The sequence below is a fragment of the Sus scrofa genome, chromosome 14 (genome assembly GCF_054392235.1).
Source record: "Sus scrofa isolate SSC_HxYL_T2T_F1_AM1 chromosome 14, Sscrofa_HxYL_maternal_Yorkshire_Landrace_v2.0, whole genome shotgun sequence".
In the NCBI taxonomy this organism is placed as follows: Eukaryota; Metazoa; Chordata; class Mammalia; order Artiodactyla; family Suidae; genus Sus; species Sus scrofa.
Genome location: NC_139396.1, coordinates 36,045,262 through 36,070,300, shown reverse-complemented (window position 1 = coordinate 36,070,300; position 25,039 = coordinate 36,045,262). Strand labels below are relative to the sequence as shown.

The window sequence follows — 25,039 nt, the reverse complement described above, 5'->3', positions numbered from 1 at the left end:
TTCACATGGCTCAAAATTCAAAAGATCCCATTTGTACACCCATGTCCACAGCAGCCCTATTCACAAGTTGAGGAGGAAACAACTAAAGTGTCCATGACGGGTGAATAAATAAAATGTAGTACACATATAATGGAATGTTACTCAGCCTTGAAAAGGAAGGGAATTCCAACATACGACACACATGAATGAACCTTGAGAACATTATGCTAAGTGAGGTAAGGCACTCATGAAAAGATGAATACTGTATGATTTCCTCTTATATGAGGTATCTAAAGTAGTCAAACTCAAAGACAGAATGGTGGTCACCAAGGGCTGTAGGGAGAGTAAAATCAGGAGTTGTTTAATGGATGTAGAACTTAAATTTTACAGGACAAAAAAGTTCTGAAAATCTGTTTTACAACAATGCAAACAACAACTTATACTACTGAACTATATGCTTAAAAATGGTTAAAATGGTTTTTAAAAAACCTGTATTTTAAATGTATTTTCTTAATATTTAATGGATTAATAAAAAAAAAAAACAGAATGACCATGAAAAATGGTTAAGATGGTTAAAAATTCAGAAAGTTTCAAAGCAAATATGGTGAAAATCCTTTTCCCACACTTTTCTCTCATCTCTCCAATTATTCCCCATGGGCCATCAACATTACAAATTCCTTGTGAATATTTCCAAAGAGAAATTTAGTATTTTCAAATGCACATAATCTTTTCATCTCTTTTTTTACACAAATAGAGTGGGACATATGCATCCTGGACTTATAAATGTCTTGGAGAAGATTCCGTACCATTACATAATGAATTTCCTCACTTTTCAAGCCTTCAAGATATCTTATTGTTCCTATGCACCATATGCATACAAACAGTCCCCTAATAACACGTATTTAGATTATTTCTAATTTTTGTTGAAACAATTACTTCCAATGACAAAGAGTACTGCAACTAGTATGTTCTAGTATATGTGCAGAATAAGTTCCTAGAAGTTAAAATCTGGGTCAAGGGTATCTGCTTTGTAATTTGTCAGCTATCACAAAGGGCTCTCTCCATAATGGTTGTACCAGTTTACACTCCCACCCACAGGTATCAGAGTTCCTGTTTCCCCACACCTCAGAATATGTTTGTTTTCTTAGCTCATTTAAGTAAAAAAATAAAATAAAATAGGGAGGGATACTGAAGAAAGTGTTATCTAAAAACTGTCTCCTGTGCATCATTCCACCTGAGTGCTTAGAAAGTACCTAGCAAATGTGGCTTGACCTTTCAATAGGACACAATTGGGCAGGTGACAGATCTCACTAGAAGCAGTGACACACCCCTGGCTACCCCCACACACCTTCCCCATTTAATTGGTTCTCAGCCTAGCACCACAGACCAGCCCTAACTCTGGCTGACCTGCTCAGGGTGGTAACTGGAAAGTTAAACAACTTTGGTTTTCTCAAGGACTGACGAATCATTCTCTAGCCAAACAAGCTACTTAAGAGTTGATCTCACAAAGTTCACTACATAAATGAACTCTTCTGAAAAACTGGCTTAATTGATAAGCAGTCCCCAAAAGACCTAGAAAGCACTTCAGAGTTTTCCACAAACCTACATTATAAACAAACTCTTAAAACGCCAATACTTTCAAAGAAACAATTTGGCCAACACTGAGTGATATACGTGCATTTTGTTGTGTCATTATATTTTTTAACCAACCCTTAAAATGATTCAAAATTGTTGAGATCCTTTGAAAAATATTATAATTGCTTGTTATTCTCTTACCCAAAAGAATTGTTATTCCATAATAAAACATATTTTCATAGTTTTTCCAATAACATCTATCAGGATGCTATTTTCTTCAAGGCACATTCACATATAATTTCCAGTTTCCTTTTCAGCCTTAAGTATTTACAAGCATTAACTGGTACAAAAATCAACTTTATTATGGTGTAATATACACACAATAAAATACTCCCATTTTAATAGTACATTTCCAGGAGTTTTGACAAACTGATATGCCTTTGTTAACAACTGTGATCGGGTTCCTTGAAAGGAGATAGCCACATACCCTGCCACGGCTACCTTGCACACACACACACACCCCCCGCCGCCCCCACAGACCCAAGCCCTTGAAATGCAAGACCTCCCTGCACAGCCTCACTGGCAGATGGCTATACATTGGCTCCTTGAGCATGAATCTTCAGTGCCCAGGGGCTTATTATGATTAAGACAAGCCAGAGCCCACATTCCATTTCAACAACTACAATCCTGCGTGAAAAAGTGTTCCTCTCAAACCTAATGTCTGCTCAATACAATCAAAATTAGGCTTTTGCCTCTTTGATATTTATACAGTCTCTCCCTCTCTTACCCACCCCGTGACTTCTCCAACAGAAAGTGCTTTCAGTAGTTTCCCAAGGTTTCCAGAACCTTCTCCCAGCTTCCTCCTCCCTGAGGCCCTCCAGGTGGCCTCTCCCTTGACCCTGGCAGAGGACCTGGAGACCAGAGACCGTGGCAACTCCCTCCTGGAGATTGACTGAAATATTTGCTAAGGGCCCAGCATGTGCCAGGCACTTGTGCATGAATGAGACTCTGTACCTGCCCTCAGGAAGGTCACATAATTCCATCGGTGCAGCCTAACTCACTAATTCAAAGGTTGTTTCAGGGCTCATATTGAACTTGGAATGAATTAAGGTTTATATACACTGCAGTCAAGGCAGAGTAATTCCTTCCACCCTAAGAGCAGAGCTCTACAGAGGCCCCGTTCACTTTTATTACTTTGATTTTTGCCTTACTGCAATAACCAACACTAGAACTCTATCAAGATATTAACTATTGTTAATCCTAACACTTAACACGTCTTAGAAAAACAAAAGTGTTCTCGTCTTTCTCCTCATTGAAATTAAAAGCAGTTTCTGAGCGAAGGGTGAGTTAGTCTGTGTGGTTTTATCTATAGTGAGAAATACATCATTTAAACAAAAGTCAGGCTGGGTTGTATTATTTCATGGAACCAGAGAGTGTGACAGTAAATGAGGGTCTATGTTTCCTTTTTCTTTTTTTCAAATTGCAGGGTACTTTTCCTGGCAAACTTCTATTCACCCTTCAATGCCAAGTGCAGATGACACCACTTAGGTGAAGACTTCCAGATCTAGACAGAGGGAGGCACTACCTCTGTCCTCACTCCTCTGCTCTCGGCTCACAACCATAACACACTGCTGGGTCACTCACTCACCTTTGGGGTGACCAAACATCCCCATTTGTTGAGAACTATCCTAGGTTTAGCATCAACCATTAAAAAAAAAAAAAAATCCTCAGTTTTGAGAAAATCAGAAAAATTGGTCCCTCTATGTGACAGTGAGTGGCTGTTAAACAAAATATCCATCATCTACGAGGTGCCAAAGCCAAGTACTTCACAAATGTTACCTTATTTTTCTAATTAAGACAACACTAAAAGTAGTTATGACTATCCCATTTTACAGAAAAAGAGAAGAGGCTGAGAGAGGTAAGCAAAGACCATAGTTTGCCTTTGTCATGCCCCACACTGTATTGTTGTCTTAGGACCAGGTGGCACCTCCACACAGCAAGCTCTCAATAATACCATGGAATCAGTAATCACTTATCATCATCCTTCTAATGATGGATACACTCAGCATCAGTGAATATGCCAGTGGTGGTTCTTGATAAAGCTACCAGGCATTTATAGGAAAGTCCATGTGATGGGCGGAACACAGAAAAAGCACATTTGCATGCACTGCTTTTAACTTGCTTTTCTGAAAGTGCCACCTTCAGAACAAACTGGAGATGTGAATGCCAACAAATTCAACATGCCTGTTCCCTCACATAGAAAATGCGGAGCCTTTCATAGCCTACACATTAAAAAATGACCAGACCCAAAGGATGTCTTCAGGTGGGACTTTCTGAACTAGCAGGACAGAGCCCAGGACATCAGGAAGACAAATCACACTTCTCAGCAAGGAGGCTCTCCTTAAAGGTCATCCTGCCGTTTGTTGACACTGAAATGTGGGAAACATTACTTACTCCCAACAACCCCCGTCTCAATGGTTACATTTTAGAATCTAAGTGTTCACTGTGTGCACTCCTTACATAGGATCTTTTTTTTTTTTTAATGGCCACGGATGTGGCATATGGAAATTCCCAGGCTAGGGGTTAAATCCAAGCAGCAGCTTTGGGCCTACACCACAGCCACAGCCAACACTAGATCCAATGGTGTTTACAACCTACACCACAGCTCAGGACAATGCTGGATCCTTAACCCACTAAGAGAGGCCAGGGATCAAGCCTGTATCCTCATGGATACTAGTTGGGTCCCTTACCACTGAGCTACAAGGGGAACTCCCTTACACAGTATATTTTTCTTTTTACATTGTTGTGACTGTAACTCTCATGATCACAAAGTATCCCCTATCTTCGGATTTCAAGCTTCTCTTTTTTTCCCTAAGCAAACACCAAATTCTTAGTCCAGGATTATAGAGATTAGAAAGCAACCCCCCCCCCATCCCACTCCTAAGGTAAAAGAAGTCAAACTACGTGGACCATTCCTCCCTATTTTAAAACAGAAGTTCTAGAGAGAGTTCTGGAGAGAGCTCAGGAGAGTTCTAAGAATGCTGGGCCTGAACGCCTCACCCCCAACACGCCCACCTCCAGCTGCCATTGTATGGAGATGTGGCCGAGCTATCTCTCCAGGTCCTCCCCAGAGGCTCCAGGCAGGAAGGCAGAGCGCCCCCCCTCCCCCGCCCCCGGGGGTGCCGTCTGGCTCCCCCATGAGGGGGAGGGGGAAACTGACAGCCACGGCCCCTTCCCCGGCGCCACATCCACGGTTAATCAGTTTACCTGGGATGTGTATTTGGCTGGACACCCCTGGGGACCTTCCCTGGCCACCCAGGGTCAAAGGATAACTTAAAAGCTCTTCAAAGCCTGGACCCTTTTCCGAGCCAGCCCAAGACTGGAGACCTGGGAGGGACAAGCTTGATGCTTCAAAGTGAGAACAAATGCGGAAGGATTTAGCACTTAGTAGGCAGTCAATAAATGTTAACTTTGTTTCTCAAGTCTGGGCTTTCTCTCCGCGACAAAAGCTGCCATGTCCATCCAAACCCGATCCCATCCCTTGTTGAAATTCCACAGGACTAGAGGTCCCATGCATTTTGAACTCGAGTTGCCACTTCCCTTTTTTCTCCCAGCCAGAAGCGCCGCCGAAGTCTTTCTTGGTACTTCATTCAGTTCATCTGTAAATCCGGGCAAGGGGCACAGGCTTGCGGTCCTTCCCAGGTCTGACATTCAAAGGAGATAGAAAATTGTGCCCAGCACGATTATTTCTAACCCCAGCCCTCGGGGACAAGAGGAGACTCAACTGTGAATCTGCGGCAAAGTCTCCACTTAAGTCCGACATTATAAAGAAGCGGCTCTGGGCTTCCGGTGTTCTGACACCGACCAAGGGTACGCTTCCGACGAAGCCCTGGGCACCTCCATCCACCGACCAACACAATGTCACAACACGCTCGGACCCCCAGGCACCCGCCTCACACCTTGCGCTGGCCCCGGTTCAACCCATCTCCATTGCTCCTCTGGTCCCTCGTTTGTTCCCGGTGTGAAATCCACGACCGGAAAATCTGCCACCGCAAGGTATCCTCCAGCTTGGACGCCAAATGGCCCAGAAGATCGTGGGCCTAAGCCTTGTAATCAGTCCCGGGCTGGGGCTCTGAGCCGGGCCAGGAGGAAGCGGGCGCAGCAACCCGGTGGTCGCAGCGCAGTGCACCGAGGGCTCGATGGGCGCACGGCGGCCCAGTCACCCGAGGCCTGGGGCTGCGCGGAGGACGCACTCAGACCCGTATCCCTGCAACTTTCTCTCCCTTCCAGAAAAGGATCTAGAGGACACGCCCACCCTCACCTAAAATAACTGGGCTCCGGGGGCTGTGCCCTTCACCGCCACCATCGCCCTGGCCTCCAAGTTGTCCTCCCGTTTGCTTTCCTCAGAAACTCGCGCAACCCTCTCCTCACCGCCCCCACATACTTGTTTAAAATTAAAAGTCCCTAACAGGAATCATGACGGCCCCCGTTCCCTACCAACTGCCCGGGTACTCGCGCTCAGCACTCACCGAGATTAGGGTGTCGGGCGGCGGGGTTGGCCCGGCCGGGCAGGCTGTGCAGGACCGGGCTGTCGAAGGGACCGGCGGAGGCGGCGGCGGCCGCGGCCCAAGACGCTCCCACGTCGGCCATGTAGGCGGGGTAGGGGCTGGAGTAGGAGCCCGCGAAGCCGGCTCGCCCATACTGCTCGCGGCCCGCCAGGCCCGCGCCCGCCGCCCCGCCGCCACTGCTGTAGGCCGCGGCTTCCCGGGCCGCGGCGGCGGCGGCGGCGGCGGCCAAGGACCCGGTGGTGCCCGGGAAGGAGAAGCGCGGCGACACGGGCGGCGGGGTGTAAGCGGCTCCCTCGGCTCCCGCCTGGCTCCAGCCCGGGCTGCCCTGCTGGGTCCCGGGCCCAGCGCCCGACGGCGCGGCACTGGAGCTGCCGCCCGAGGCGGCCCCGGCCGCGGCGCCCCCGCCTCCGCCCTGGAGGTAGGACAGGCCGAGCACAGAGGAGGGCACGCGCGGCGTGGGCACGTAGACGGGCGAGGACGCGGCGCCTGCGCTGTGCATGAAGGGGCCCGGGCCGCCCGCCTCATAGGGCCCCGGAGGCGGGCCGTGGTTGGCGGCCATGGCCAGGCTCTGGTACATCGCCCCGCGCGCTCGCAGCGTCCGAGTCCTCGGGCCAAGAAGCAAGGCGGGGAAAGAAAATAATAACAAAAAAATATAAATACGAATAATAATGTACAGGCGAGGGGCTGTCACAAAAACGAAGATCAAAAATCAAAGGTAAAAAACCACAAATCCTTCAAAAAATATGTACGTATTAAATAAATCCAGCAAAAGCGTCTAAGCTCGGGTTTACTCAGAAAAATCCCAAATTGAATTTGTGGTCGTTCCCAGGGGTGGTGAAGGAAGAGCCGAATCCACTGCAGGGCCTGGAGGTCCCGGAGACGGAGGGAAGCGCCTGGGCGTGGGTGTGGGGCTCCCGTCGGTCTCACGCGGGCCGGGCTGGTCCCTGCGAGGCGCCGCCGTTTTCAGGGCACCCAGGCCTGGGGCGCAGGGTGCGGTAAGCTGGCTCCAAGGCCGAGGGGCCCGGCTGGCTCCTTTCCTCCGCGATGCAGCCGCGGTCCTAAGGGAGAACGACATAGAGGGAAAAATGTTCATCTGGATTTTTCGGAGCTCATTTCCCCTAAGCCTGATAGCTTCTTCCGCCCTGCAAACAAAACCGCCAGTCTTGGGGGCCCAGCTTCGGAGGCCACACGGTTCCGTGGGAAGCTGTTCTGCAGAGGCCATGGAGTCTGGTTACCTGAGGGACGCCATGGGGAGCGGCGCCTTAGAAACGGGACTTCTTGGTTATTGGACGTCTAACTATTTGTTGTGATCTCAGGTTTGTTTTTGTTGTTGTTTTTTGTATTGCTTCTTAGGAAGAACTTTAATTTTACCTTATTGCTAGCGTATTCTTGTTATAATATTTTAAAAGTCCAAGTGTTTCGGGTTTTCCTGCCGTGCCTAGTTCCCAGGAAATCTCGCTCATCTCTGTTATCCTACCCTTCCGCAACTGATCCTGGCCATGAAAGAACTTTATTGCCTATGGAAGACAATGACAAACTTTATAAAAACCAGAAACGTATGAAATTGTTCTTCGCAATTTCTTTTTTAACTAGAGGCAGAGTCTAAACATTTATAAATGAGCACAGCGTCTGCTAAATCTCGGTGAAAAGGTTTGTGGAATCTCTTGTCCATACACTATGTAGACATCAAATCAGACAAGACACACGTTTCTTGCAAACAGTTTTATTTTGGAGATTTTGCAGACTAGATATTAAGATGAGAAAAGTGAGGGTCACTTTGCAAAAAACTACAGTATTCACTGGACCATACCACTTCACTGAATAGAATTTTCATATGGAATCACTGCTCCACCTGTGTAGGGGATCAGAACACCAAAGAAACTGCTTCAGGGAAAGAACAGTTTGAAGGACTTGCTTATATCCTTGCATCCTGTGTTTTGATTTCACCAGGCAATTTTTCTGATAAAACTAAGAGCTCCATATTCTGAAGCGCCTGCTTGGTTTCAGTTCATTTTTCTCCACAACTCCACCAAGCAAAAGTGTCTCTCCTAATTTTACCAAAGAGGGAACTGAAGCATCAGAAAGTTTTGAAACTCCTCTAACATCAAAATACAATTAAAGGGAGTGGGGGACAGGATCTATGGGACTTCAGGGGTTTAAGGCTGTCCAGCCTATGCCCATTTTTCTCCTTAAGAAAAGGCAGCTACTCTTAACAATGGTTTCTGTTTTATTGCAATAGTAGATTTACAAAGATATTAACTATGTACTAATACCTACTCTGCCACTTAATGACTGACTTTAGATTTACTTAACTTTTCTGTGCCTCAGTTTCCTGTTTGCAAAAATTCAAATAGTAAAGGTAACTATATTGTAGGATCATTATGAGTGAGGATTATAAAATAATACATGTAAAGCTCTTATAACACAGTCTTATAAAACTTTTATAACAGGCACAAGGAAAGAGAATTTCTAATACACACTATATAATGCTTTTCACTATTTTTGCAACATTACTAATGATAATAAAACTAATATATAGTAGTATGTTAAATATTAAATAGTTTATTATCTGCTTTCAAAACTATACAATAAATTATTGGTTTGGTGGCCATTTCCTTCCAGTGAGAAGTTTGGTTTAAGGGTGGATATAAAAAAATTTGATCTGAGATTATCAACTTTCACCTTTGAAAATGAAGGCAAAAAATTAATACCTATAAGAACCTCTGGGCTTCAATAAGTAAATGCATACGTTTACCTTAATAAAAAATTTTAGTATTTAATTTTACAATCAAATAGTTGACCTATTTCATTGTATTTTCTGGAATACTGCAGTTCTAAAACAAATGTCTTAAATTTCTTTTCTCACATAGCTGCAGGAAAGGAAGATTTATAATGTTGTAATCCAACTTCCAATACACATACAGATGCTAACTTAACAAGCTTTAAAATGTAAACGCTAAAAATGCCATAAATCTAACATTTGTCTTTATTACATTCTCTGCTTTTTTAAATGGCTGATAACATTACCTCCTAGTTGGATTACTGAATAATAGAAGGTGGAGAAAATACCACTGTATACCTTTCGGTTAAGACAAGAAATTACTCCCTTGAAAGGCTCCTGCTGCTGTAACCGAGCCTTGTGCAGGCCACCCTGGAGGAAGCTGAGCTCCTGAGAATCGTATAAGAGATCTGGCCTCGCTGGGGGAGATCCAGGCTTGTGCTTCAGTTTTCTCTCATCCTCACTCATCCCAGTTCACCCTTCCTTCATAGGCCAGACAGAAATGCTTTCTTCCTTACAGATTTAGCTCAGATCAGATTTCTGATCTATTTCTGAGAGCCGGGAGGATCGAGAGCGCCCTGAAGTTCCCGTCCTGGTTCAGGGCACTCCTGCTCTTTCAGCTCAGCTGGCGCCTTCGCCCTCGCCTGCAGCGCAGAAAACTGTCACATATAAGGCACACACTGGCCGGCAATAATGAAGGTGGCCGGGGACGCGGAGATCCAGAAGTGAGGGGCATCACCCCGACACCCCTTCCTTTTTTCTTTAAAACCTTTCTTCTTTAAAAGTCTGAAACTTGCTCCAGGCTGCAGATCCTTTTCTGAGAAACACAGGAAATACTTCCCCGAGGCGCTCGTCAACCTTCCCCAGCAGCGCCGGCCCGACTCCCACCAGCCCTGAGTCCCTCACCACCCTCTTTTCCCCAACCGCAAGGGCCCTTGTTTTCTCAACCTGGTGGCAGTTCAGCACCTGGGAATCTCCTCTCCCCTGGTGACCCCACCCCCAAAGCCAAAGACAATTTCGTGGACCCGGGGTGGCTATCCGTGGCCAGCGGAGGGACACCACTGCTCTCTGATCGAGTTACAACCTTCAGCTAATTTCACCCAAAAGCAGCGTGGGTGAGGTTGCTGGCGTCGTGAGGCACCCCAGACAGGGTCTAGGAGGCATAAAAAGTGCGGGCGCTCAGCAGCCATTCCCGACTTCGGAGCGCCTCCCCGGGGCTCAGGCCCAGGTGTGCCGCCTCCCACCGCCACTCTGTCGCCCAAGGGCAACAGTCTGGCGTCTGAGTTCCTCCGTGTTGGTGCCGCCGTGAGGCCTGAGCCAGTCAGTTGGTCAGGGTGATTCCTCATGGCCATCATCACCACCCAGGCCCAGGCCTGCGAGGTGCAAACAAGAGCTGGGGAATGTGCACGCGGGGCCGGGGATTTAAAACGTTCAAGTTCACACAAAAAGAATCCAGAAGCACTTCGAATATTCCTCTCCGGTCTCCCCGCAAATCTTACTCTGCTTTAAAGAAGCTGCTAAACCAAATTAGAGCAGTAGAGCAGGCTCCGAGCAAGGTTAAGGAGGGGGAGTGACCATCTCCGTCCCACCCGCTTGTTGCCTCTTTACTCCCAGGGAAACTGGCGCGGGGGAGACCAGAGTTCCGCGGCCGGAGGGAAAGAGCAAGAAAAGGATGGAAAAGACCATACCTGCCCCGGCTGGAGCTTCCCGGAGGCCGGCGCGCGCTCCTCTGGGGACACCGGAGCTTCGGCGGCGGCGGAGCTCTCGCAGCCTCCCAGCCGGCCGCCTCGGAGTCCCCCTGCTTGCCGCGCGACTCCCCTCACCCCTGCGCTCCCGCTCGCCAGCGCTGACTGGCCGGCGGGAGTCACGTGCAAGGGCAGGGGGCGGGGGTGCGCCGCGGCGGCTGCACCGCCGCTGAGCGCCCGGCTGCGGGGCTGTTCAAAAATCTACCCCAGCAGGCAAAGTCCAGGCGCAGGGATCTCCTAGTAAAATGCCAAAGTGCTACCGCCTTGGCGCAGGGTTTCACTCACGGTCTTGGCTGAGGTCGATTAGGTTTGCGGTTTTGCCCAGGGTCAGCTTTATTAATAAGTCCTCTCCTCTCTCTCTCACCTCCTCCCCCCTCCTCACGCCTCCTGGTGGTCCGGTTTCAGCCGGGGCCCGGACGCAGTTGGCGAGGGGCGGGGCTGATAGAGGAGAAGGTGACCTCTTGGGTGCGACCCGGGATCGGGTGTGGGGTGCTGGGTCACTGGGGGTGCAGGTCTCTGGCAGATCGTACAGAGTGGGTGGTGGGGATCCTTCCAGCCCCAGACTCTGGGTAGGTGGAGAGACACCAAACTTGGGATTGGCCTCCCCCAGTCAGCACGGAGACCTAAGCCTCGGCTTCACCTTCGCAGCAGCCTCGAGAGTCCGCAAGGCGCAGGCTCCTCCTGCCCAGAGTTTTCTGTGTTCAAGCAAAAGGTGCACCTTTCGTGGCGAAACTTCCCATTTCCTGTGGCCTCCCCCTTCAGATCTTTCCGTTTTCTCTGCAGCCTGCGGCGCTGCCGCACCAATCTCAAGGACCTTAGCAGGGGCTTGGGGAACTTGGCAGTCCAGCGGGGCTTCTCAGCCGAGAGGGCTCTTCCAGTGGCCTCAGCCCCCTCCCTAGAGCGCGGTCGGGGAGGGTGGCAAGCCGGAGTTTGGAGTCGGCGTCAGTGCCTAGAGGCCCCAGCGCAGCGGGGCTGCGAGCCGGAGAGTCCCTTAGACAGGTCTAAAGGTTAATAGAGCAATCACAGGGCCCTATTACCGCGTAAAAATAACCCATCGATTACTTCAGCCTTCAGCTCCAGATAACAGAGGGCCGGTGGCTCTCAAGCTTTCGGTTAACCCCCACCCCATCCCACCCCACCCCACCCCACCAGGCCGCCTTTTCCTCCCTAGCGCTGGTGTCTCATACCAGATTGGAGGGGTCGGGAGGGGGCCGGGACACCACCCTGCAAGAAACCTGTGCGCCTCCGATGTACGGCTAGGGGCGAGACCCGCTTTCGCAGTCCGTAATCTGTCGTGGATTTCCAGCCTGCGCAGGGCAATCCGGGCGCTGAGGACGAGTCTAGGACGCGGGACTGATTGGAAGGAAACCCCCCAAAGGGATCATGGCCAACTCGTGGGGATTCTCAGGAAAATCCCGGAGGAAGGACTGAGCGCGGCTGCGCGGGGAATTCTCTTCCCTGAGCTGAAGGTGCGGAGGTCCGGAGCGACCCAGGCCGAGGAGAAAATTGAGGCTCGGGGCAGAGCTGCTAAAAGGCTGAGCGCGGGCTGGACGCACAGGCGCCGCTTCCTAGGCCTCTGTCCGCCTAGGCCCCTTGGCGCCCCGGAAGCTGAGAGTGATCTGCTTGGGATCCCTTCTCCAACTTCCACCAACTCAAAGCCAGCGCCTCTGCAGAATTTGGCGCTGCCGATCCCAGGCCTGGGAACTCAAGAGGGAGGAGGTCCTGGGGATCCCCGAGGCTGGCCCTGGGGAAAGGCGGTTTCGCGGGGACACTCCGACCCTCGCACTTTAGGATGCAGCCAAGAAGGATACACTGTTTGAGACGGGTCCTCTTTCCCATTGGGGTGAGACAGCCACGAAGCCAAAGGACTGCTTCAGGGGTCTACGAGGGTTTTCTAAAGAGTTGAAAGAGCTTAGACGCGCAGGAAACTTCCCCGGCATCTATCTCCCTGGGAATTCGTGGCTCCAGCGATACCCCCAGGTCTCAGAGCCGGGCCTTGGGGCTTAACATCTGGTGGAGCGGGCCATCTGAGCGTCTTCACCAAAGCCAAGGACACGGGCCGCTCCCACACTGGCTACCTCGGTTGTGTCGGGTGGGCAGCGGTGAAAGAACACATGTGCTGAGGGTCCCATTAGCTGGGTGACCAGCGGTGAGCATCACCCCACTCCCTCCACCTCCCACCCAAGGCCTCTGGAAACTTGTCTCCTCCTCTGTACAATGGTGGGGGCAGTAACAGGCCCAGCTCCATGTGGCTGCTGTGTGCCCTGATTGAACGGTCGGCTTTTTTCCAGGTGTTTGTCGGTGAGGAACCCTGGATTTTTTGGGGGGAGGGAAAGCTGCTCTGATCTTTAAAGACAGAGATCTTTTTTACCCGCCTCCCCATCCCTCTCCCCACCTCTCTTCTGATGGGCTAAAGTCTGGAAGTCCGTGCAAGATTCTTTGCTTCTAGGAAGGTTCCCGGAACCAAGAAATTTGTGTCTGTTTTCCGTGGTCCACCTGCCCTCCCCGCCACCCCCCCCCCGGGGGGGCCCAGTGCCCCAACTTTCTCCAGAAAGGGCTCAGCTCAAGGACGGTCCAGAGGGTGGTTGGCGAGCGGCCGGCTCTTTTAGGGTGTTTCGTTTTCTCTCGCTCCCTCCCTTCTTTCTTCGCTCACCCCCTCCCTCGGGCGAGGCGGGAGCTGCCTCCGCTGCCGCTCCGCCGTTGCCAGGAGCTGAGAGCATTTCAAGGCCTCCCTGTCCCGTCGGCTGGAGGAGGTTTATCGGCTGCCGCTAAGTTCCCAGGCTTCTCCCTCGCTCAGGAGGCCGCTGGGGGGTGGGGAGTGGGTGCTTTGAGGTTCGGACTCCTGGCTATTTTTAAGGAGAGGTCTCTGGGCTGGCCTGGGATGTAGCCCAACCCTTTCACATCCTCTTTCCGCGTTTCTTTCCCATAGTCTAAAAGGAAAATGTAATACGCGAAAGTTTTTGACCTATTTTTACTAAGGGCCTGTGTCTAATGAAAAATCAAGTCGTGAGGTTTTAAAACAAATAAGAATTACTAAGATGTACTATATACTTTAAAAAAAAATTCTCTCCAGAACAGAATACGTTGCTCCACTACGGCCTCTGGGACTTGAGCGAGTCTGTATCTCAGAGACGCATTTGTAGGCAAGACATGGTGTACAGAGGAATCGGGACTCTAGTTCACTGAAAAAAAGTTAATAAACAGTGGACGAAGGGCTTCACAGTGACACCAGCGAGGGACTGCCCGCGCGGGATGCCCGGGATTGCCTGGCAGGACCGGGGCGGGCTTGCTTTAAGCGGAGCGCAAAGCCGGTGCCACAATTTCGGTTCCGGTTGGTGCCGCCGCTGGGCAGCCTGGGGCGATCAGCCTCCGTGGCTGCCAGCCCGAAACACCACTGACGCCGGAAAGAACGCCAGGCCCCCTAAGTCTTATAATGGAGGACAAGAAACCCGCAGAAAGAGCGAGAGAACCAGGGAGGGGACTGGAAAAGTCGCCCCTCGTCCTGTGTAACGAATTTTTCCGAGGTGTAGACGCTTCTCTGAGGGCTTGGATTCAAGGACTCTGGGAGCAAAGGGACCCGCGCCGAACGTTTGCCGGCTCCTGTCCCCGCTCGGCACTTGAATTTCCCCGCTGGGCCTGGCGCCCCTGGCACGATTTCGATTCCACCTCTCTCTTCGATACTCGGTCCTCACTCGCTGAGCCCGCACCGCGTCCAGCGCAACCCCCAACCCTCCACCTTCCGCGGGTGCAGCCCTGAGCAACGGGGTGCGGAGGCTGACGGAACATGGAGAACAAATTAGGCTTCTAGGCTTCTACCCCTCTGGGAGTCCCTCGCCTGGGCACTGGGAATTCTTGGGGGAGGGGGGATAGAGACCCCGCTCTTTCCCTGGGGAACCAAGCTCTGCACCCCCAAGAAGCGATCGTCAGCCTCCCTCCCGCAGACTGGAGAGTAGGCTGCTATGCTTTTTAATTCTCTCTTGCTTGTAAAAATACTACTTGATGTTACAAAGCGAAGCCGTGCTCTCACTCACAGACCACAAATGCTTCCTGCCGCTTCCGGCCCTGAGGACCAGAGTTTGAGGCGCACCCTATCATACTTTAGAGTCATTTCCAGATTACAGAACACTCTCAAATGCCATTTTTTTTTTAAAAAGAAACAACATCGCCACGATAGAGGGATGGAGAGAAAGGGTTCCCACCGTCATACAAACGGGAACTCGGAGACCCTGAGGGTTTAAGACACTTGCTAGAGGTGGCAAAACCGGTGCGCTCCACAATAGGTCTAAATCTAGATTTCTGAATCTTAGTTCTTTCTATCCATTCTATTTCTTATCATTTCTATAATGAAATGCTTTTTTAAATCCTCGTTTTGCTTTTTAAATATTTCTAAAGTTTCTTTAATGAGTAGTCTGACATTTAAAAATTAAAATCAATTGAAAATAAAATCGTTCATGTCTCACAATCTAAGAGCCCACTGGAAGGGAAAGAAAGCGAAAAGGAGTCTCCACATTTTCATTCAATTCAAGAAGCATGCCAGAAGCTTTTTGAATGGGAAGGGTGCTTCTCAGGTCCCAGGGCATCCAAGGCCAGAACAGAAACTTGATCCAGGTGCCCGCAAGTCCTGCTTGACCCTCACGTGCGCCCCTCTGGCTCCCTCTTCCCCTTCTCATCTGAAGACCTCAAGGAAAAAAATAGCTGCAATCGGGAGTTTCCGGCACCCACTTCCCAGACTGCAGTGAGACTTGCTCTGGGCCTGCAGAATCTTTGAGCTGTCCTGCCACCTCCAGCGATCTCTCTTGGCTTTTGATGCTGTAGTGCCCCGTGCAGAGCAAGAGCATGGCAAATGTTCTTCGAATATGTAAAACGTGAATTTGCTTTATTCCTAAGCCTTCTGTTCCCTGGAGTTATAAATTCATTTATCTGTGTTTATCTGTTTATTTATGGTTTTACACACTCCTTCCTCCCCCCATACACTCCAAAAAGTAAGCTCTGTGAGGCCAGCAGCTGACATGTATTAGCTGTCCAGTGTCTGTTGAATGATTACAATTACAAAAGGAATTGCTAATAGCATCTCTCAAGGTTGCTGAGAGTTGGAGAATAGAACACACTCCCCAAAAGGGGAATGTGTCCCCTGGCACGCAGTAGGTGCCCAGAGTAGCACCCTATCTCAATGTAGGACACTGAGGCTCAGGCCAGACATGGAGAGAGAGGCCCAGTCTGGGTGTCCCGGGAGCGTTTGTTTGTGTGTTGGTCTTCCAATCTCCTGCCCACATCTAGGCTGCCTCTAAGGAGACCTTGGAGTCCCAGCACTCTGGGGACTGCAGGAAGAAAAGGTTTCCCAGAGGTGGGAGGAGGCTGAAAGTCAGGATTTTGGAAGTTGAGTTCAGCTAGAGAACCTGGTTAGGCATTGAAGCTGTGGCGATTGGCCAGAAAGGCTTTGGGGCTCCCTGGGACAATGATGGACAAGGGACACCAGGTGTATGGAGGGCCCAGACCCGTATATTTTGGAAAGCTGGAGGGACACTGTCAGACAGCAGGACCAAGAAAAAGGAGGGAGGGATGGAGAGAGACAGAAACAAGAGAAAGGAGAGAAAAGGAGGAGAGATATCGGAAGGCAGGCAGAAAGGGCAAAGACTGGCCTGAGAACTCAGAGGGACAGGATTCATTCATTAGTTAATAACTCATTCATCCATTCATTCTATTTTTATTGTGCATCTACTCTGTGCCAGGAACTTCACCAGGCGCTAGGATTCAACATACAACAAAACAGGGGGAAATTCTGCCTTAGGGATTAGAGGCATTTTCTAAGAGGAAAATGGGGGAAAAAAATAAGTGTGAGAAGATATGAAGTGTTAGGGGAAAAGCAGAGCAAGGAAAAGACAGGCAGAGAGAGAGAGCAGTGAGGAACAGTGACCAGAGGAAAGAGAGCCAGGGGTAGGATAGGCCAGGGAAACACAGAGCCAGAGGAAAAAGAGATCGGAGTCAAGAGACCAGGCAACAGAAGCAGAGATCGTGACCCCCAGGGAGAAGGGAAGCAAGAGAGAGAACTGGGGACGAAAGACCTGGGCTGGATGGAGAAGAGGGGAGCAGAGGACCAGACAGGGCGAGGTCAATCCCAGACACCCCCCCCAACCCAGATCTGGGGCAGGCAGTGGTGGCGGCAGGGTCACCAGCGACTAGAGAGTTGCCAGTCCAAGACACTCCGACGCGCATATCGGTCGGCATTTGTGGGGCCACCGGAGATGCGGTGTTTCCAGCGCCGGCTTGGGCCGGTTTCCGCACCGGCCGCCCCCGGGGGCCACGGAGGCCGAGGTGACCCGTAGTTGGAGAAGACGCCCAGGCAGGCGCCGAGACCTGGCGCGGCGGAGGGAGAGACAGGAAAGTATCAAGGAAGCGCGAAGCCCAAGCTCAAAAACATTGTCTCCCCCTCCGACCTCAACCTCCCAGCCCTGCTAAGACGAACCCGCCAGCCCAGGGACATCTTCCAAAGCCAGGGCATGCGGGGCTGAGCCGAGGGGCTGCGGGCTGGAGGACCCACTCTGCAGGGCCCTGGGGTCCCCTGTTGTGGACAGTAAGGTCGATCCCCGGCCACTACCCCTCACTGGCAGCAGGTGCCCAAATAAAGTGGTCTATGCCCCTGCTCGCGCGGGCGCTCTCTCTCTCTCTCTCTCTCTCTCTCTCTCTCTCTCTCTCTCTCACACACACACACACACACACTGCACCTTTGGATGTGTTTATTGATTATTTAGAAATAATTGGTTTCTTCCAATAGGAGGACATGGGAGGCGTGGAACATCCAAATGCTATATCTACCTATTTCTGCCAAAAGAGTATTTGCTGTATTTTGACCTGAGAAAAGAAAAAGACTGGAAGATCCCTGGCATTCCGTTTCTCTTGGCTGATTTCCACTTTCCCTACATTGTCCCATATCAGCCTTTGATTGAAAGACAAGGGTGCTCTGTCTTTAAAGCTGACTTCCAGCCTCAGGCCCTCTTCAACAGAGGTGCTCATTGACAGCACCTAAATGGAGAAGAGCTGGCAGGTTTCCAGGGAGCCTCTACCCACCGCATTGCCCTCCCCTCCCCCATCTCACACCACCTCTCACGGGGGCTGTGACCTGTGAGGAGGAGAATCCCTGCACCCAACGCAGGGCTTTCTGAAGATGCTCCATTCATTCCTAGGGCCCACGCTCTGCTTGAGGGTGGGTAGGGCTGGCTGGGGTGGAGGGCTCAGAGCAGAAGGGAGCAGACAGCCTTATCAGTCAAGGGTGATCAATTTCTCAATCACTATGCGAGAAATTTGTCTTTACTCCACTTCAAAAGCCCTGAATTCTCATTATCTCTCCCTCTTCCCTCCCCCCCAACCCCCACAGAGTACTTTTGTCAAGGACTGTGACAACTTCACCCCAAAGGCTCTGAACATGGCTGCTTCAGCAGATGAAGTGTTTGCAGTTTGCCTCAGGATCAGAAAAGCTAAAACGTAAGTTGTGTTTTAACCTATGAAAGAGGATCGCTGGTATCTTCAAAACTTACAATTTTATGCTTAATTGCCCCAAACTGGGAGCCACACAAATGGTTCTCAAATGGGAAATAGATGGAGGGATGTTCATACAAGGGGCACTCTACTCAAGAACAAGAAAGAGCAAACTACAGGGACACCCAACATGAATGAACGTCAAGTGTACCAGGACTGCATGAAAGAGGTCAGACTCTAAAGACTAAATGAACCCCTTTAGATGACATTTTCACAAAGGCAAAACCATAGAGACACAAATCAGGGGTTGCCAGGGGCAGGGGACTGGGGGGGGGGGAGGTGACTACAAAGGGGGAGGAAGAAATGTGGGGGAGGGTTGGAACTATTTTATATCTTGATTGTGGTGGTGGTAACACCATCTGTGTGTTTGTCAAAATTCATAGAACTGTGCACTAAAAACTAAAAACGGTGAATTATTGTATGCAAATTGTACCTCGTAAATCAGATTTTTTAGAAAAAGCAGGAAGATAAGAGTATTGCTGGGGCAAGATAGGATTCTCTAGCACCTATTTTCTCTCTCTCTATATATATACACACACACATGCACACACCCATCTCCAGTCTTTAGTGAGGCTTCACGTCCTATTTCACTCCCAACTAAAACACTTCAGAAAGAGTGATTTATACACAAAAGAAAGCCTTGCATCTCTTTCAGAAGGATCTAGTGTCCAAGGCTGGCCCTCCCTATCATGGGAGGGGTGACATCCTAGAGAGGGTGGCTATGTTCTCTCTTCCTGGGAGTCCTGGAACCAGGTAGCAGAAGCTCAGAAATTGCTAAGTCACTCTCAACCACACTGCTGCTTTCCCAGGTACCCTGCTGGCATGGGGGCGGGGGTTGGAGACCCAGCTGGCCAGAACCTGGTGGTCAGTCATGAGAGACTTGGTATTGTCCATCTGGTCCCATGGGGCAAGAGCAAGGCCTGGCCTTGAAGGAAACAGGTTGCCCTTGTGAGGAGAACTGTATTTCTCTTGGTCCGTTTGGTGAAACACAGTCTTTCCTGTACATGATCATATTCAGCCCTCACAACATCTCCGCAGGATAAATTGTTTTGTTTCCAATTCTTACATCAATTTTCACTGCATTCAGCTGCAGTTCAGGATGGGCACATGGATGGGCTACCATGTAGGTGGATGGTCACCAGAAAAAAAACAGTGTCTTGTGCCAGATAAAACCACACTTTGTACCCGTATTTACAAAAAAGATGCCACGGTCTAGTGGACATCATAAGGGAGCCCAAAGCCACTGACTACCTGGGCCATAGCCTGCCTCTGCTACCTTTCCTGCTCAATAAAAGTGGGATATGTGTGCGTATGTGTTCATTTCAACCCCTTCTAAGAGTTGTTGATAATATCTTTATAGCTAACTCCAGTCAAACCACTGTGATCACGGAGAAAAAATGAATGTTACGGTTAACAGAAAACCATTGGTCACTGGCTTTATCTCACTCTGTTCACTTGAGTTAAAAGACCAACAATATCAGCAATCACAAAACACCACCATTAACAAAACCAGAATTAAACCTCACAAATAATTTATTTCTGGTTAGAATTAAAGCAAAGGGATTGGCTTTGTTACCAGTTTCCCTGTTCCTCTCATCCCTATCCTTGGAGAGCTTGTTCATTAAGCAGTGAAGGAACCAAAAGGTGGGAAGGGGAGGAGAGAAGTGAAAGAAAGAAAGAAAGAAAGAAAGAAAGAAAGAAAGAAAGAAAGAAAGAAAGAAAGAAAGAAAGGAAGGAAGGAAGGAAGGAAGGAAGGAAGGAAGAAAGAAAGAAAGAAAGAAAGAAAGAAAGAAAGAAAGAAAGAAAGAAAGAAAGAAAGAAAGAAAGAAAAAAGGAAGGAAGGAAAAGAAAGAAAAATAAAAGTGCAAGAATCCACAACCCAGACAGTTTGCGGCAGGCAACGTTCTGGGGAAATGGAGGGAATCTGGGAGGCCTTGGGTAAATCAAGAGCCAGTCTCTCTCTTAGTAAATGAGACTGGACACCAGGATCTGAGATTTTTTTCAGTCTCACTGTCCTCTGAATCGGAATTATTTGAATTCCCTTATAAGTATTGCAATCCAAACAGCAAACATTTATTGAATGTTTAATATATGCCAGGCACCATGCAAACTTTGGAGATTTAAGGATGAACACTGGAGTTCCCATCGTGTCACAGTGGTTAACGAATCCGACTAGAAACCATGAGGTTGCAGGTTCAATCCCCGGCCTTGGTCAGTGGGTTAAGGATCTGGTGTTGCCGTGAGCTGTGGTGTAGGTCGCAGACGTGGCTCGGATCCTTCCTTGCTGTGGCTCTGGTGAAGACCAGTGGCTACAACTCCGATTAGACCCCTAGCCGGGGAACCTCCACATGCCAAGGGAGCGGCCCTAGAAAAGGCAAACAGACAAAAACAAACAAAACAAAACAAAACAAAAAAAAGATGAACACAAGCCTCGACTTCCAAACTGGTTCAGACCAGTGAGGAAGAGAGCCTGCAAAGAGTCAATGGGAGAAAGTGTTGGAACAGGTAAGTTAGAAGAGAAACTATCGTAATGCCTTTGAAAGACTAGGAGAGGAAGAAAATGAATTTAAGAAACTATTATTTTTATGTGTAGGTGTCCCCCCATACATTTGCCTCACTTACTATCTTCTTTTTTGCTGACTTCAGCAAGCGCGTGCTTGAGCCAGAACACACAGAGAACCTACAACACGAACAACTCGGTCCATTCCACACATTTGACGACTAAACACACAGACGTTTCCTGGGTGCTGCCAAATGCACGTGGTCGACGCAGGGGCTGGGAATGGAGGGGGAGGGGGAAGGAGACAAGGGCTCTCCTTTCTACCCCCACCTGGTTGTGCGTCCTCAGGCTTGCCCAGCCCCTACTGGGTCTCAGTTTCCTCATCTGTGAAATGCGGGGGTTGTGCTATATCATTTCTAAGCTCCCTTACAGCTCTGTAAAAACAAATGAACACATCCTTAAAAGACACTGGGATTAAGAGGCGGAATAAAGTCAAATATTTGTTGACTGATAGAACTCTGCCTCCGAGCCGCGCGGGTTGTTTTCGGCCTGGCTTCCCGGTGACCACCCGCCCTCTCCAGCGTCCCGCTCTCCCGCAGGGCCGCCAGCTCCCGGGCCCAGGCCCGGGCTCGGGCCCGCGCCCGCCCCCGCGCGGGGGTGCCCTGCGCGGCGGCCGCGCGGGCGGGTGATGGATGGTCGCGGAGCCGGCGGCCTGTCAGGCCTTATTGATGAGGTGCGCGCCGACGGCCTCCGCGTAACCCGAGGCGGCGGGCGGCGAGCGCTGGGCGGCGGGCGGGCGCAGACTCGGCGGCGCTCGGGGTCAGCCCCCGGCCGGCCGCCCCCGCCCCCCCAACCCCGGCGCGCCCCGGCCCGGCTCCGCAGAGGGGGCGACGGGCGCGGAAGCGGCTCCCCGGGCTGGCGCCCGGTGCGCGGCCCCGCTTCCTCCCTGCGGCCGCTCGACTTCCCGCCCCCGCTCGCCCGCGCCCCCGCCCTCCCAGCGGCCGCCGCAGCCTCCCGGGCGGAACCCCCGCGTCCGCTCTGTCTGTGCTACGACCTCCGCTCTTACCCTGCGGCCGCGGTCCGCACCGGCGTCTGAGCCTCCGCGCCTGCTCTGCCGCCGCGCTCGGGGAAAGGAACTCCTTCCCGAGACGACCGGCCGCTCCGCTCGAGGCGGGACTCCTCCACCGCCAGAAGTACCTCCTGCAGCACAGCTTGGGAGGGGAATCGTCAGTTTCACGGGCATCACCCTCGCTCGCCCAGGGGAGCAATATCAGGACCCTGGCGAACATTCTTTTTCAGTTTATTTGATTTTTTACATAGCGATAGAAAAGACAGGTAGGCAAATACACCTATAGGTGAAGTCGGTAAGGTTCCAGGGTCGAGTCCCCCCCCCCTTTGTCCATTGCTTATGTTCCAATGTCGGTTTTATACTACCAACAACGCTTTACTTGCTCTGCTCGAAAAGATATGGTCCAGCTTAGTTCATTCTCAGCCTTCCGCTTACTTTCTCCCAGTTCCGCCTCCCTCCATTTTGTCTGGGCCCCGTTTTTCTTCCCACCGCCCTTGCGGAGGAGAAGGGCGGCTGCAGGGCGTTATCCCGGTGCCTGGCAGACTGCAGGACGAAGGCAGGTTGCTTAGCTCCTCTGTCTTTCTATCGAAAGCCCCCAGGACCACCTTCTCTGTTGGTGACACCCAAGTGACAATCACGAAGGTAGAACCTGCAAAGCACTTTCAGCTAATAAGAATTAAAGGAGTAAGTCAGCTCTGGAGACCACTTAACACAGAGTGCCTAAAGGGGCTCAAATTTTTTCCTTTCTCCTCCTCTTCCCCCGCCCCCAGTCTGAGTCAAGGGCTAGCTCAGACGGGTAAAGGGCCTCATTCTACGCTAGAGATGACCTAAGAGCTGGAAAACAGGTAGTCTTTCCTCTGGGGGCACAGTACAGAACGCGGAGGGAGGGATCCAGATAGGTGTGGCCTGAAAGACTTGGGGCAGAATATACAGGCCAGGGGGGTCCGAATCTAGGCAGCAACTGACTGGTGGAAGCTCATTGATCTGGGAGTCAGAAGTCTTGGATTCTAATTGTGACTCTGCCACCCAGTGAGTGGCGTGACCACAGGCAAATTGCTTAGCTTTTCTATGCTTTGGTTTCCTGTTTGCAAAAGGAAAAACTGGGCCCTTTCCTACACCAACATCTTGTGACTTTAAAGCTTCCCCAGTGGATATCACCAAGCCCTTGCTATTCTGTGCCTCAAAATGTTTTATAACAAGGGGCTCACTGCTGGTCCCACCCAGCTGAAGGGTGGGGACACCAGACCTCTAAGTCTGAACTCAGTCTTAGTCACAGATAATGAGTATGGTGCAGTAAGGAACCTAAAACATGAAGCCCGTCTGCATGTGTATAGTAAAAGGCTCAGAACACAGATAAAACTTCAGTCCATTTACTAGGCAAACAGTAACAGTTACCACTGGGCACTTACTATATGCCAGGCACAGTGCCAAGTACATTGCATGGATTGATTATCTCATTTATCTACACAATCACTCCATCTCCCATTTTACAGACCAAGAAACCGAGGGACAGAGCTATTCAGTAACTTGCCCAGCTTAATAGGTAGTAGAGCCAAAATTTACAGTTTGATTCCAGAACCCAAATGAGCAAAGCATTGGTACTGTGAGAGATATAAACAAGGAAAAGCAAAGGCTTTCTTCTTACATATTCTCTTTTAAATAAAACTTTTTAAACTTTAATTCCCAGAATCAACCCTTTTTCCTCCTCTCTTCCACAGACTTTAACACATTGTATTTCACTTTAATCACTTCCCATGTCTGCCTGTCTACATAACCCTCTCTTCCAAGTTTCAGTCCTCTCAAGGGGAGAATCCTGTTGGACAGCTTTGAATTTTCCCTAGTTTCTAACGTGTAGTAAATGTTTTTTAAAAGTTTGTTGGATTGAATTCTTAAAATTGGATCCAGCTTGTCCTTGCACAGTGTAAATCTCTATCCCTTATGACTGAAGATGCAGTATCAGAGATGTGGCCAAAACATCCATGTGTCATGGTCCCTTCCACTGTGCAGACATAGAGAGCTCACTTAACAGAAGATGCCACGTGATGCCTCCCCAGCACCTGTTGGTTGGGGGGGTGACCATGGCCCCAGGGACCTTTGGCCTCTCTTTGACACGAACACTGATATGGAGAGCTGGAATTGCAAGGGGCCTTGGGTATTCTAGTCCAATCTACTCATTTAAAAGATGTGGGGATTAGGACCCAGAAAGGGTTATGGCCTTATCCAGAGTGACACATCTATTTAACAGCAGAGCCAGTAGTAGGTGCCTTGAGACCTGGTCCTACCGTGTTTCAATATGCTGCTGTAGGAACTGATATAACCCCTCTATAAATCTGAATCCCAAGGCCAAGCTTTTCTCACCCTGATGCAATCACCAGGGTGAGAGGATTAGCGATAAGGCACACTCAGCTCTGGGGTAGCCAGAGACAGGAGGCCGTGGTGAGCTCTGTGCACCCGCCCTTTGTAGGAAGGTGGAAACAGTGACCCTAGCTGAGCCCTGGGTGAGGGTGGCTAGGAGCATGAAGCTGCAATAAAGGGTCTCAAGGGGTCATGGACATTCAAAACTACAGTCATTCTGTGACCCCCCCCTCCCCAGATGGAGGATAAACCAACCAAACCAAGGTACTAATACATTTCTGGACAATAGCTGTCAACTATCTTGTGGATGCATAAATAGCCCAGCCTTCAAAATGAAGCAGTAAGGTGGCAACATGGTAGAGAGGAGGAGTGTAATGGACAGGGTTCTGGACTTGGTCCTGGTTCTGATGCTCATTGTTTCATGGGGTGATCTTATGTCCCAGTTTATGCCCCATGGCCTGTGTAATTTTTCATAGAACACAAATCACTTATAATTTCACACACATTTAAATGGCTACCCTTTGTCTCTTGGACTCTCTATGCTTTGTTTCCCCATCTACCAAGTAAAGGGTTTTGAGTAAATATTGTAGCGAATGCTTCTATTTGATGAATGTGGGGTTCCAAGAGGAGCCTCACAGCATCTTTTGTCTGGGCAGCTGAGAGCAAAGCCACTATGGATTTGTGGCTGCCCTGTTGTTGACCTTGAACTTTGGGCCTCACGCTCACCATTGGGAAACAGGGATTGATTTTTTTAAAAAATAATAAAATAGACCAGTCCTTCATGAGAATGCATTAGCACTCACCTTCCTGATAAGCAAGTCAATTTTTTTTTTTTTTTTTGTCTTTTTTGCTATTTCTTGGGCCGCTCCCGCGGCATATGGAGGTTCCCAGGCTAGGGGTCGAATCGGAGCTGTAGCCTCCGGCCTACGCCAGATC

At 50.0% G+C, this 25,039-nt stretch overlaps 1 protein-coding gene across 8 annotated transcripts in view; it reads right to left on the bottom strand.

The window, feature by feature from the left end:
• GATA4 (GATA binding protein 4) overlaps positions 1–25,039 on the bottom strand; it is a 78,646-nt gene that overhangs the window by 41,813 nt on the left and 11,794 nt on the right. For 2 of the 8 annotated variants that reach the window (XM_005657268.4, XM_013990299.3), the window contains exons 1-2: positions 10,590–10,696; positions 6,084–7,180 (exon numbers count right to left, since the gene is read on the bottom strand). In XM_005657268.4, the coding sequence (XP_005657325.1) occupies positions 6,084–6,699 (616 nt within the window). In that variant the 5' untranslated portion in view covers positions 6,700–7,180; positions 10,590–10,696. 8 annotated transcript variants of the gene reach the window in all.